We start from the raw sequence: 13,057 nt of genomic DNA on the forward strand, positions 1-13,057 counted from the left end.
CACACTTGTGTACATTAGATGATGATGATGACTAATAGATTTTATACAAAAGACACTGTGCCTATTGCCAGGCATCATTATAATGAGAAGCTGTTTTTGACAAGGAAAGGTTATTAGTTCTTAACCATCATCGTCATCATAATAATAAAAATCTCAAAAACATCCTTACAGATTTTCCTCTGTCTGTATCCTCAATCTTGTCAGTGATGCTCAGTAACTGAAAAAGCTCCAATTACAGGTACTCTGGGTTTCTAAATTCAGTGTATTTATCTAGGACAAAATGACTCGTCAAATCATAAAAGTAGGTGAAATAAACTGACGATATGAAAGTGGTGTGAGACTAGTGTGACCCAGATTCTGGAGGATGCATTACTTACGCACAGCTGCCTGTCTCTGCCTCACCACACTGCGCCTGCCCAGCTGCCATTCACAAGCCACACCATGCTCATCATCACAGCATATGCAGCCTTTTACTGTAGGCCATAGGAAGCAGGAGAAGAGGAGCTAGCAGTCAGGGATGAGTTTAGATTGTCTATATTGTATCCTCTCCTACAGTGGTTGCTCACTCATCCAGAACTGGACTCCCTGGTGGTGCTATTTATATGCGTGGGACATTTTTGGGTGAGATAAAGCAGACAAGCAAAGTGGGTGAGTTTGAAGTATTAAGCTGCACTCCATTCAGGTTCCTGCTGAGGCCAGCAAACAGACACACAGATGGAGTGATAAAGTGAAAAAACATTGTGGTTGCAGGGAGAGAGTGTGGTGAGGAGAGGGAGGGATATGTGCCCTGTGTTGTTTGGCTGAAGAATTGACTCAGAGAGCGAATGTGTGTTAGGGAGCGGTAATGAGTGTTTCTGTTAATTGTTTTGCCTGAGGTTTTTTTTTTTTTTTTTCTTTTTTACTGTTTTAGGCAGCATGGGATTTTGTGAGTCTGTGTTTGTACCATGCTCCCCGTGAAAGAAAAACAGGAGAACAGGAGATTTCTCAGAAAGAGGATAAAGGAAACTTTTTCCATTTGACGTCACAATAACCTTGAGATTAGGCCTTGTGATATCTCGTCCTCAGCTAAAGGAACAACCTAAGGTGTTATTAGATTCAGGTGATAATACTGGTAATGATTAAAGTGTTAATGTGATGAAAGGTATAGCTGAAAAATATCCCGAGACAGAGTTATGTGTCTAAGAAGAGGCATACATGCCTCTTATTTGCAGATTTCTTTATGGGAAAAATGAAACTATCTCAGTCATTAGCCATGATAACAGGGAAGCTTATCAGTCAGCCTATTTCCATTTCTTTTGCCCCTTTATGAGGAACAATGCAATGTGAGGAGTCACTGTTTTTATTAACTTAACATAATCATCTTAGGTTTTCAGCATATCAGTGAGAGCTGTCCATAATAAGCTTAACATATTCATGACTACTGGCAGATTAGACTTTTTATAGCTTTCAGAAATGGCCTTTGCTAGTCAGAAGGGACCAGGGAATCAAATGAGGAATATATTTAGCTAAACTGCCATCTATAGAAGATTTATTGGAAACACACTCACGCACACAAAGGGACACTGTATCAAACACTGGACACCTTTCAGGCATTTTCTGAAGCCAGCCACCAAACTGACCTATTTTCCACAATGTAAACCCAAGTCCCCAGTCTGAAGTGCTCATGGTGACGTAACACTTTCATATGAAGGTAATTAGGCTTTCCACGCATGACTCACCACTGTTAGTCACTAAAAAATGTGAGCCTGATGTTTTCCGTGTACATCCCCAAAACCTTCATTCATAACATGAACATAACAAAACAACAAGATTGTGTGTATCAGTAGAAAATGGTCTTTGAAGCCCACTTTGATTTGTAAAAGCTTTTCAAACACAGTAACATAAATCTGCCTCCGTTTCTGATTTCATGAGTAAGATATGAGGTGTTTAATGGAAATTCTGATGTTAAATGTTGGACTGGGCAGTCCAGTGCTTCACTCTACAAAGACACTGCTCGCACTCAGGATCATAAAACAAGTTGTTTAATATAGCTGTGGTACAAGAAGTATGACTCAACCAGAAATGTTGAGTGTAGAGTTGTATTACCATTGGTTTCAGTGGCTGAAAAGCTAAATAAACAATGTATTACAAAACACTAAATGTGCAAACAAAACTTGTGACATGATTTAATATGACAGTCTTTGTTGGCATATTATATTTTAGTGAGAAAGAAAAATAATAATAATCAAAACTAGAGTACACCCAGACCTAAATGCTTGTGACTAAAAGCTATTCCTAGTCTCCTTTTATAACTTAATTTTTCTTTTTCTCAGCCTCCTTTCCATTCAGGTCTCAAAATAGCAGCAGATCAATACAGGGAAGGCTGGCAGCTGAAGAAGGGACGTAACCCACAGGAAGGGGCTGTGTTTTCCCCACATGGAAAATGTGTGGGAAGTCTCGATGATTCAAGCACAATGGGATTTCATAATAACAGATTTATATTAAAATGATTCATGTTCTAAGATAATCAGTCAGTGGCACCAAATTTACGAGATTTGGATAAATTCCCAGGCCGAGAAATTAGGGGATTTCTTGTAGTTGATTGTTTGATGGCATGTGTTTTTACGTATCATTACATAAACAAGCTGGCACTGTATTTATACAGTACATAGAGTGTGAAAATTAAGCAAAGGATCAGCTAGCTACAGCCCAATCAGAATTGCTGGCCATCTCCCTGCAGAGAGAAACTTCAAAGGTCAGAACTATTGGGCTGCATTTGTGATGGAAATACTCATCTTCTCCGCAGTCAGTGTCCATTCTCACATAACCCTTCTGGTTGCTATGGTTGCTGACTGTACCTCATCTGCTCCTTTTCAGATCTCTCTTCCTGTGAGAGTCACTGGCAATGCCGGGGGAGCCCATGGGTAGGGCCTGTACTGTATATACAGGGACTTGTTACCAGAAAGGAGACGAAGAGGAGGCAGAATGAACAATGGACTACATGGCCTCTATTCTGTTGTATTACACAGCAGCTTTTAATCACTGCGGCTGAGGGAGAAGTCTTGCCAGATATGATATTAGAAATCATGACGGGGAGTCTCCAACATTTGAATCTTGAGTCATTATTTCCAGAGTAAGAAAACATACTGGTGTAAAAAAAAAAAAAAAGAAAAAAAAAGACCAGCTTGTTTCAATTTTCAATCAGCTAAGTAATGACCACATGGTAAAAACCTGCAAGTGATGACTGTGGCCATCTCAGACAGGGCCACTGTAGCCCCAACAAATCTGCAGGGGGATTTGCATAATCAAAAGATTTGGACTCATAACAAGCTCATTATTACAGATATCTATCTTGAGCTGCCTTGCTTAATTTAGATGAGAATTGCGCCTGTGAGTGCATGTGTCTAAGCACATTTAAAAGACAAATTGCCTAATATAGATTGAAGGTATGCATGTGAAAGAAACCGAAAACCAGTATAAGGGTTCTGCTTATCCTCTCAACTGGATTGCGTTAATCTACTAATCGGGAGGCATTTACATAACTGCTTCAATGCAGCAGCAGTTAAGCAATTACTGCCCCCATTTCCTTCTTTTCCCACAATGTGGTATCTGTTTTCATTCCCAGACTCCAACTTTAATTTTACTCTTTCCTTTGAGTCCTTCTCTTTTCAAGTGCTTTTGTTGTCTGCCTGCCTTCCTTTTTTGCCTGGGTTCCCCTCTTCTGCACTTTAATGTTTTCCTTGTCTTCTCCTGATGGCAGGTTGTGCTGCACGAGGGCAAAAAGCTTCAAGTCTGAGTAAAGTTACAAACCCTCAGTAACTCATGTTTAGGCTTAATCCACATGTTTTCGCAGAATGAGTCGCAGAGAATTTGACACTTAAATCACAGATTTGGAATGAGAGTTGTTGGACAAACACTGAATCCTAAATTAAATCTGATTGCATTGTTGTTAGTTCTAAGCACCTTGTACTTTTCTTAAATTCCTAAACGACTCTTGTTGCTACTGTGTCACTACTGTGCTCTTGGATATTCCCACAGCCAGTTTGACTTATTATTAATATGTAGTGCAGTGGTAGGCAAATAGTGGCCCATGAGCCTAAATCCAGCCCTCAAACAAAAAATGTTCAATTTGGCAGATGGAAATTATTACATGCATTTTTCACAATTATGTGACTTTTTCTTTTGTGTGGAACAATAGATGAAGTAAAATAATAAAAATAATAGTTGCAACCCTACAATGACAATAGCAGTCTATAAAAAATAATAACAATAACAGTATTTATGCTGAACCATAAATGGAACAGAATGCTGTTTAATCTGAACAGATAACCCATCAGTTACATAAACTGTTGTAAATCTTTTCTAACTAGCTAATTGGAAAAATCTGCCACTAGATACAACCTGAAAGCAACACCTTTTCTAAACATATTTTATTCTTAAAGGAAATGAAATACTCTAAAATACTGTTCATAAGATTTATCATAAGAATATTAATACACAATAGAGATAGACTGCGCAATCATAGCTTCTGTGTGATATGGCAATAAAAAGGGAAAAATACAAGAAAAGTAAATATACAAAAACACACCTAAGACACTAAATTGCAAAATTTGGTTTCTTTCTTTCTATGATATTTTAAAGCCTTTGAAATACACAAGGAAAATAGTAATTGGTATTCCTTTAAAAGTAAATCCACGCTCGTAAATAAAAACAACGTGTCTTGTACTGCCATCTGCTGGTAGAAAACTAATATTTGTGGTTACAAACAGAAAAAAGAAATCGAACAATGATTTATAAAAACAGAGCAGGTGTCTAATGTCTCAAGTTGAACGATAGAAACTTATTTTTGAATTTAGCCCTTTTAAGAGGCGTTAATAAACATTAATGACTGTCCCTAATATTAAAGATTTGATCAGTATTCTGTAAAATGTAGTCATTCGACGGTTGATTATTCATGACTAAGAGAGGTTGTTTGCGCTTTCGGCCACTGCGGCCAATCACATCGCGTTTAGAAAAGCGAGTCCCCTGTTTTGTCCAATCACAACACGCATAAACCGACGTGGGCGTGAACGTCTAGTTGAGCAGCTGACAGACTTTCCTGTACGTTGTGTTTGGAGTTTGACCCAGAGAAAACAACGGACAGGCAGATATTACAAAAGCGAAAGGGAATAATGACTTGGGACACCGATTAGCAAAGAAACAGATATTTCTCGAAGCCTTTTCACCTGGAGGATTTATAAGAAACTGGTGTATTCGTGGCAAAGGTGAGCGGAGAACATTAGCATTAGCAACAAATCCACCGGTTATTGTAGCTGCCTTTTGAATGTTGCTTGTATATACGCTGCATTGAAGCTGTGGACAACGTTAATGAACGGTGGCTAAATTAGGATCACCGTTAGGATTATTTGCATATCCAGCCCACCAGTTAAATCAGTGTCACTGGAGCCTCTTCGTGTTGGTCAGAGGTGGTGGTGTGGGGGGGTGGAGGGGGTTCCCTAAACTGCAACTGGACTCATCACGTTTCCAGTCAGGGCACTTCAAGGATGTCACCTTCTCAATATAGCTGACCGAGGATCACTTGATAATGATATTCTAAAATAGTCTGTCGTAGAAAACAAAGGGTGTCAGCTGAACTAAACTCATCTTAACCACAAGCATGGATTTTCTATAGTGATGTGATATCCTAAGTAAAAAGTAGTTACACTGTTTAGTTCACATATGATATTATTCAGCTATGGGTCATGGAGGCAGATAATAGTGCAGGTTATTACACGCTCCTGTCTAATTCTTTAACCACTTATTAGCTATCAGTTGTTGTGGGGTTGTTAGTATGAAAATCTGCTCGCACTTGGATCTTGGTGGCACATGGCTGAGAGCCACAGGTGTCTGTTAGCACTATGTTAAAGTTGAAGTCTTTGTTTGTGTACTACAGCCTTTCTCGTAGTCCTAGCTGAGTGAGAGAAGAGAAAGTGTCCTTTAAACAGCTGTTACTCCACCACAGGTGTCAGCACATTGTCATTTCTTTCCCTATCAGCCGTTTTGCCTCAGGTCATTCCACTCTGCTGTTCTGCACACGCTGTCGTTTCTCCTAAAATGTAATTATTGTGTTCAGATCCTCTCAGTTACTTCTCCGATTGTGGTTCATCGTGGCGTTTTCTTGTTCACTGATTTGTACAATGCAATTTTCAGCCATGGAGCCATCGATGACTGGCAACTCACCCGCCCCAAAACCCAGCCCCTCGTCTCCCACCACCCTCAGGGCGGGCCTTTCCTCATCCAACTCATCTGCTACTACAACCACACCAACCTCAGACCGGCCTAAACCTAAACTTACCATGCCAACACCTCCAGCCACACCCTCATCTTCCCCCTCCACTGCCGCCCCTCGGACTTCTCCGGGTCTTTCTTCCCGCTCTTCCTCCCTGTCCACGCCGCCTGCCTCGCCTCTCCGCCAGCCTATCAGGAGCCTCTCTCAGGTGGGCAGATCTCAGCTCAACGCAGCCTCTACAGGATCATCAGCTGCTGCCACGGCTCCTCAGCCTCCTCTCACACCTGAGCCAGGTGAGAATCAAACTCGGACCTTTGACACTACTCTGTTTTGCTTCCCTCTTCTTCAGCAATCAATGCAGCCAACACTCCCAGCGTACTGCATGTGCTAAAGTGTCTCCATGACAACTGTAGACATTTACCACAACATGTAAAGCAGCCTCTCCCATTTTGCTAACTTGAGAAGCCTGTCTCACCTCTGTCTTTTCATAGACCATTTCTCAGTTTCCACCAAACAAATCCAGCATTTAAAGTTCACATAGTAGGAGATTTCTTAGTTCTAGTGGGGATATCAAGTTTTAGCTTGGTGCATGACTTTGCAGTGACATCAAGACACGTTAATAATGAGTATTACCGGAAAGTGTGAAATCTAACACCTCACTCACTTTGTTTGCACCACTTGTTGTCCATTAGATCCTGTCCCCTGAAAAAAAACACACCATGTACAATGTGTTTAGTCGTGTAGAATTGAACAGATAATCATAATCTAGCTAATGAAAGTAAAAATGGGAGACAGATAGCATTGCTGTGTAAGCTTGAGTTACATCAGGGAAACTAGCAGCTGCTGCTGACTATGGTAAACAAACGGTTATTTTAAGGCTCAGGTGGTGGGTTAGAGTTTGCGCAGTGTACCAGGAGCATGGACGGACATCAGATGGAAGTTGGCAGATCTCATCACTTTTCCTTGTGCTTCCTGTAACAGACGGACACAGACAGACCACCACCTCCCTCACCAGTGTTACTTACAGCCTGCGGGCATTTTGAATCTTGGAAAATATTTTCACATTTGTTGTCACCCTCCATTTTTTTCCTGGTGTACATGGTTAGAAAGATGTGTCATTTGTTTTAAACGCAACAGAAGGGACACCTTACTTTTCCTTGTGACTGCTCTAGCCCTACGAAAGCACTGGGATTTGAGAGTAGCAGAAGTCATCAGCTGAAAGAAGATGATAATTAAAGCAGCAGTGGGACAGTCTAATCAGGACAGAAGCTGTTTCTGGAAGAAGCTGACTCATGCTCACACTTTGGGATCACTCATGTCACTGACAGTGAACTGACCTGTTTCCATATGCCTGTTCATGTTTATCTGGACCATGTGTGCAGAGTATTTTAAAACTAAGAACAAGTAAAAAGGAGTTTTTAGTTTTGAAATACTCAACATGAAGAAAGTCTAATTCATTGCATCTTTGAAACTGCTTTTCAGTCCTTATTTGTTAGCACATACATTGGTTATGGCTCGGTCAACAGGTTTAGACCCTGACCAAAGTACTATCAGGTCACTAATGTTTTAAAGACCCACAAAATAAATAATAAACCCACTATTTAGTATTTTTAATCTACAGTATTTAGTAAATGGTTTTCTGTTTACTTCAGAGGAGCCAGAGGAGGAGGTCAGTTTTGAAGATCTGGAGGTGAGAGCAAAGTCAGGAGATGCCAAAGCACAGACCAAGGTCAGTATCAACAAACACACAGCAGATAATGTTGACTTTTGCCATATGGTGAGCATAGAACAGATTGGCCAAGTAATGATAAATGTTATTTTAGAGTGACATATTGATGGGAAGGACAGGTCACTAAATCACAGTGATGCTTGCCTTGCAAGTCTTAAAGTCTGTGTGTGTGTGTGTGTGTCCCTGTCCAGATGGGGCGATACTTCCTGGCCCTGGCAGAAGAAAGGGATGAGGAGCTGAACAACTGCACAGCGGTCACATGGCTGGTCCAGGCTGCTAAACAAGGCCGCAAGGACGCCGTCAGGCTGCTGCAGCAGTGCTTAGCCTCCAGGAGAGGTACCAAAATGTCCCACTGTCAACAAGCCTCAACTTATTGCTACTAGCAATGGAACATAAACATCATTGATTTGATGTTTTGACATTTGCCTGGGAATAGTTTGCCTTTAACACTCTGCACATTAGCCTTCTTTCGTATTTTCAGGCATCACTTTGGAGAACTTTGAGGAGGTGAAGAAGCTGTGTACAGAGACACGTTTCGAGAGAGGAGTTAGGAAAGCGGCTCTGCTTATGTACTGGAAGTTGAATCCAGAGAGGAAGAGGTCAGTGGCTGTTTCCGAGATGCTGGAGAACGTTGAACACGTCCACACAGAGCCAGGTACGAGAAGAAATATCTTCTATTTCAACACACCTACATCATACAGTTTATTATGTTATTTAAATTAAACCATTAAGAAAGAGGTGAAACACTCAAATGTTATAAATAATTTTAAATAGACAAAGAAATACAATTTTTTTTACCTTCTTATTTCACCTTTTTCTCCATCTGCAGGGAAACCAGTCTCCCCTGGTCCACTTAACAGCTCTGCCAAGAAACAGAGGAGAGTCTTAGAGACAATGGTCACCAGTGAGGGTATGTGTGGTCTCCTACTTTAACAAAGACGAGACATTTTTTTACGGTTGTCATTTTTTATGTGCACTTTTTAATTTATTCCCCTGAGGTCATGTCTGAGATGTCCCTAAGGGAATAAATACATTATGTTCGTTTATTCAAACAGATGAAATTATGACTAGAATGAGAATAAAATAACTTTTATTTAATTTTTTTTTTTATTTGCTTGTGAGTTAACATACAACACATGTCTTCTGTGTAGCCAGTTCCAATGTCGGTCTTGACGATTTTGTTGAGATGACTAAGAAGTATGCTCAGGGTATTGCACCGTCACCGGTCATGGCTGCTGCAGGAACCGATGATGAAGACGATGACGTAGTAGTGAAGAACCCAGACGAGTTGCCCCTGAACCAAAAGGTGGGAAGCTCTGAGATTCTGAAAGGATGCAGCTGTGCATGCTGTCCCTCTCACTTCTCGCTGGGTTTAACAGTTGCTGATCAGTTTTCTCACCAACTAATCAACTACTCGTTTCAACTCAATAAATAATAAATAAAGTCCTTCTGTGACATAGAGGTGCTTCTGTTTGATGAATATAAGCCAAAGAAAAAGAGAAAAAGAGCCTGTTCTGTGATCAGACTGTAAACCGTGATGCTGTTTACCCTGACACCCCCCCCAGCTGCTGAAGTTCCCCCTGTATGCTCTGCTGGAGATCAAGGAGCATCTTATCGACTGGGCGTCACGGGCTGGCATGCAGTGGCTCAGCGCGTTAATCCCCACCCACCATGTCAACGCGCTTATCTTCTTCTTTATCATCTCCAACCTCACAATCGAGTTCTTCATCTTCCTCATCCCTCTGCTCATGTTCTACCTCTCCTTCTTTTCCATGGTCATCTGCACGCTGCGGGTATTTCAGGTTAGTGACTACCACTCTTAAACGTGTATGTTTTGGATCGACCTCCGTTAAAAAAACAATATAAAAATTTTCCAGCTGTGCCTTCTAGAAATTTAAACACATCTGTTTCTACAGAATTCAAAAGCATGGGAAAACTTTCGGGCTCTGACAGACCTGCTGTCTCACTTTGAACCCGGTCTCGATCTGGAGCAGGCTGAGACCAACTTTGGATGGACACACTTAGAGCCCTATCTGTATGTTCAACTCTATTTACCTTCATCCAAATGTAAACATGTTCATCCCTTTGCTCTGTTTACCACTTTTAATTGTTTACGTTTGTCTGTTTCTTTTTTTTGGCAAACATATAGTTTAGCTTTGTTCAAGTTTTTCTGGTTTGACTACAAGATTTCAGTTTACCAGTGTCATACAGATCCAGTCATGCAGTTTTGTCTTTGTGTCCCCCAGGTACTTCCTGCTCTCAGTGGTCTTTGTGGTTTTCTCCTTCCCTGTTGCTGATAAATCATGGATCCCCTGCTCAGAGTTGGCTGCCATCGCGCTCTTCTTCACCGTCACCGCCTTCCTCAGCCTTCATGCCTCTGCCCAGCTCTTTGCTCGTAAAGCCCTCCTCACAGAGGTCCTCTCTGGTGCCTGCTCCCTCACTGTGCTCCTGCCAGACTCACTCTGGTTCCTCAGGGTCTTTGGGGTGACATTCATCACTGTGCCTCTAGGGGACATCATGGCGTTAAACCTGGGGATGCCGTGTCTGCTATATGGACACCTTTTCTATCTCCTCTTCCGTATGGCCCAGCTGAGAGGCTTCAAGGGCACCTACCTGTGCCTGGTGCCCTACCTGGTCTGCTTCACCTGGTGTGAGCTCTGCTTGGTGTTCCTCAATAACGCCACTGCAATAGGACTCATCCGCACCTGTGTGGGCTACTTCCTCTTCCTCTTCGCTCTCCCTATACTCTCACTGGGCCTGGCTGCAATGCTCATCATCCAGTTACTGCAGTGGTTCCTCGCCCTGGAACTGACCAAGATGGTGGTCACACTAACAATTTGCTTTGTGCCAGTTGTGCTGAGGCTTTGGACTCGCTTCAGCCTCAACCCCATCGTGGTTCTTCGGTCTTTGTCACGAAGCAGCATCGTCAAGCTCATCCTGGTGTGGCTCAGTGCGGTGGTGCTGTTCTGCTGGATGTACGTCTACAGGTCTGAAGGCATGAAGGTGTATAACTCCACCCTGACGTGGCCTGAGTACAGCAACCTCTGCGGTCCTCTGGCCTGGAAAGAGTCCAACATGGCCCAAACTCAGATTCTATGCTCTCATCTCGAAGGACATCGTGTCACCTGGACCGGACGCTTCAAATACGTCCGTGTGACTGACATTGAGAACGGGCCGCAGTCGGTCATCAACCTGCTCCCTGTGGTTGTGGGGAACTGGATGCGGTGCCTGTATGGTGAGCCGTATCCTTTGTGTGGGGAGGATAAAAATGCCACAGCTGAGCACCAGCCCCTGCCTGCCCCGGCTCCTCCTCCCGAAGACCCCCTCTGTAAACTTAAAAAACTGGCCAAGCATGAATGCCACATCAAACGCTTTGATCGGTACAAATTCGAAGTCACAATGGGAATGCCGCTGGAGAGGAAGACCAAGAACGGGACAATCGTAGAGGACGAAGACGCGACGAAGGACATAGTCCTGCGGGCTAGTAATGAATTTAAGTCTGTGCTTTTGCACCTAAACACAGGAAGCCTGGTGGAGTTTAGCACCATACTGGAGGGACGTTTAGGCTCCAAATGGCCCGTGTTTGAACTGAAAGCCATTCACTGCATGTCGTGCGTTGGTGCCAGCGTGCCCAGCCGCAGGCAGTATAAGATCGAACACGACTGGAGGCGCACGGCTCAGAACGCCCTGCAGTTTGGTTTTGACTTCTTCTTCAACCCTTTCTTGACCGTGCAGCTCGAGCAACACTCAGACACAGAGACGGAAACACAGGCTGTGGCGCAGGAGGGGGGATAGAAGGGAACGAGATCTGGCAGACACACCTCTGGGAGAAAAGGATAATTGATGCTAAGATGTGAGATAAAACGTGTGTAATGATAATACTATCTTCAGCGGAAGAACATCAAAGAATGTACACTTCTGTTCTTAACAGAATCTAATTGCAATATTATGGAGAGTTACTTATTATAGAAGAGTGGACAGATGCTCAAATATTTATGGTATCTATTCTGAACTGAGGGAGTTTGTTTGCAGTCTTAGAGCTGATGAGCCTTTATGCGTGAGAATACATAATATAATGACAATGAAATTTACAAGGGGGAGAAACAGAGACTAATGAGCTTTTTTCTTTTAAGTAATTTCCTGCCTAACACTAAAGTAAGGAAACCATGATCCAAACCTCCATAAACATTTCATCCCATTTAAGCTGCACTTGTGCTCACCACAGTGAGTCTGTCAATGAAGTCATTTTGATTTTGTTTGCGTGTACAAACACTATGTCTGCTACAATTTTACATATGTTGGTCAATATCATGACACATTTTGTTGCCAAAATCATCAGTGTTGACATTTTACACTTTCCCTGTTGAAGTGGGCTCTCGTTTCCTTGTTGTGTGTGTGTGGGGCCTACAAATGATAGATGGAGATGAAGTTTTGGGGGTTTTTTTTGGTCATTCTGGTGATAGCACATAATTGCTTTCTTTGCTGACAAGCTTTAATCGTTTAAAACTATTCAGTACTGTACATGTTCATCATGTAGTTTGGAAGTGGTTGGTACTGGAAGTTATTTTCAAGTGCCTTAAAAGACATAGACTCAGTTCATTAATAATTTGGGAGAGTACAGACTAAATCACGTGTTTAAGCCTTTACCTTTAAAATGTTCACCTGCATCTGCGCTTGTATTTATTACAGAGCAGTTATCCATGTGTCTTGCTGTTTCTCCTCTGGTTTGTCTCCATCTCTGCTGTGCAGGGATTTAATATATTGAACATTTGCAGCCCCTGAGTGATGATGTGTTTTAAAATAGGATGTCACTACTGTTTTCTATTACTGTGACCCATAAATATGATGAAAACATTTTCTTGTGGTTATTTGTGTTTAACATTAATTGAATTATGTATTAATTTTAAGCAAGTTCTCGGTCCTGCCTCTGTAAGTAAGTGTTAGACTACTTACTTACAGAGGCAGGTTTACTACATAAACTACGGGGGGGGGGGGGGGGGGTAGTTTTCACTTCTTCCAAAGGAGGGCGTGGTAGGAGACGCTTGGTGCACTGCAATACTGAATCCTGGAATCATTTTATC

General features: G+C 42.1%; 1 protein-coding gene across 1 annotated transcript; it reads left to right on the plus strand.

Moving 5' to 3' along the window:
* The first annotated feature begins 5,075 nt into the window (after window positions 1–5,075).
* wfs1b (Wolfram syndrome 1b (wolframin)) lies at window positions 5,076–12,813 on the plus strand. Its single transcript, XM_041048754.1, has 10 exons — window positions 5,076–5,243; window positions 6,169–6,540; window positions 7,900–7,976; window positions 8,168–8,312; window positions 8,458–8,631; window positions 8,806–8,886; window positions 9,128–9,282; window positions 9,542–9,778; window positions 9,893–10,011; window positions 10,223–12,813. Exons 2-10 carry the CDS (start codon window positions 6,171–6,173, stop codon window positions 11,769–11,771), a joined length of 2,907 nt encoding a protein of 968 aa, XP_040904688.1. The 5' UTR covers window positions 5,076–5,243; window positions 6,169–6,170; the 3' UTR covers window positions 11,772–12,813.
* Window positions 12,814–13,057: the final 244 nt, after the last annotated feature.

Source organism: Toxotes jaculatrix, chromosome 10 (genome assembly GCF_017976425.1).
Source record: "Toxotes jaculatrix isolate fToxJac2 chromosome 10, fToxJac2.pri, whole genome shotgun sequence".
NCBI lineage: Eukaryota > Metazoa > Chordata > Actinopteri > Toxotidae > Toxotes > Toxotes jaculatrix.

Excerpts from the sequence above, each read along its gene's own strand:
- wfs1b (XM_041048754.1), top strand. The coding sequence starts at position 6,171 with ATGGAGCCATCGATGACTGGCAACTCACCCGCCCCAAAACCCAGCCCC. Across the intron at positions 8,887-9,127 it reads GACAATGGTCACCAGTGAGG|CCAGTTCCAATGTCGGTCTT; the intron begins GTATGTGTGGTC and ends TCTTCTGTGTAG. Across the intron at positions 9,283-9,541 it reads AGTTGCCCCTGAACCAAAAG|CTGCTGAAGTTCCCCCTGTA; the intron begins GTGGGAAGCTCT and ends CACCCCCCCCAG.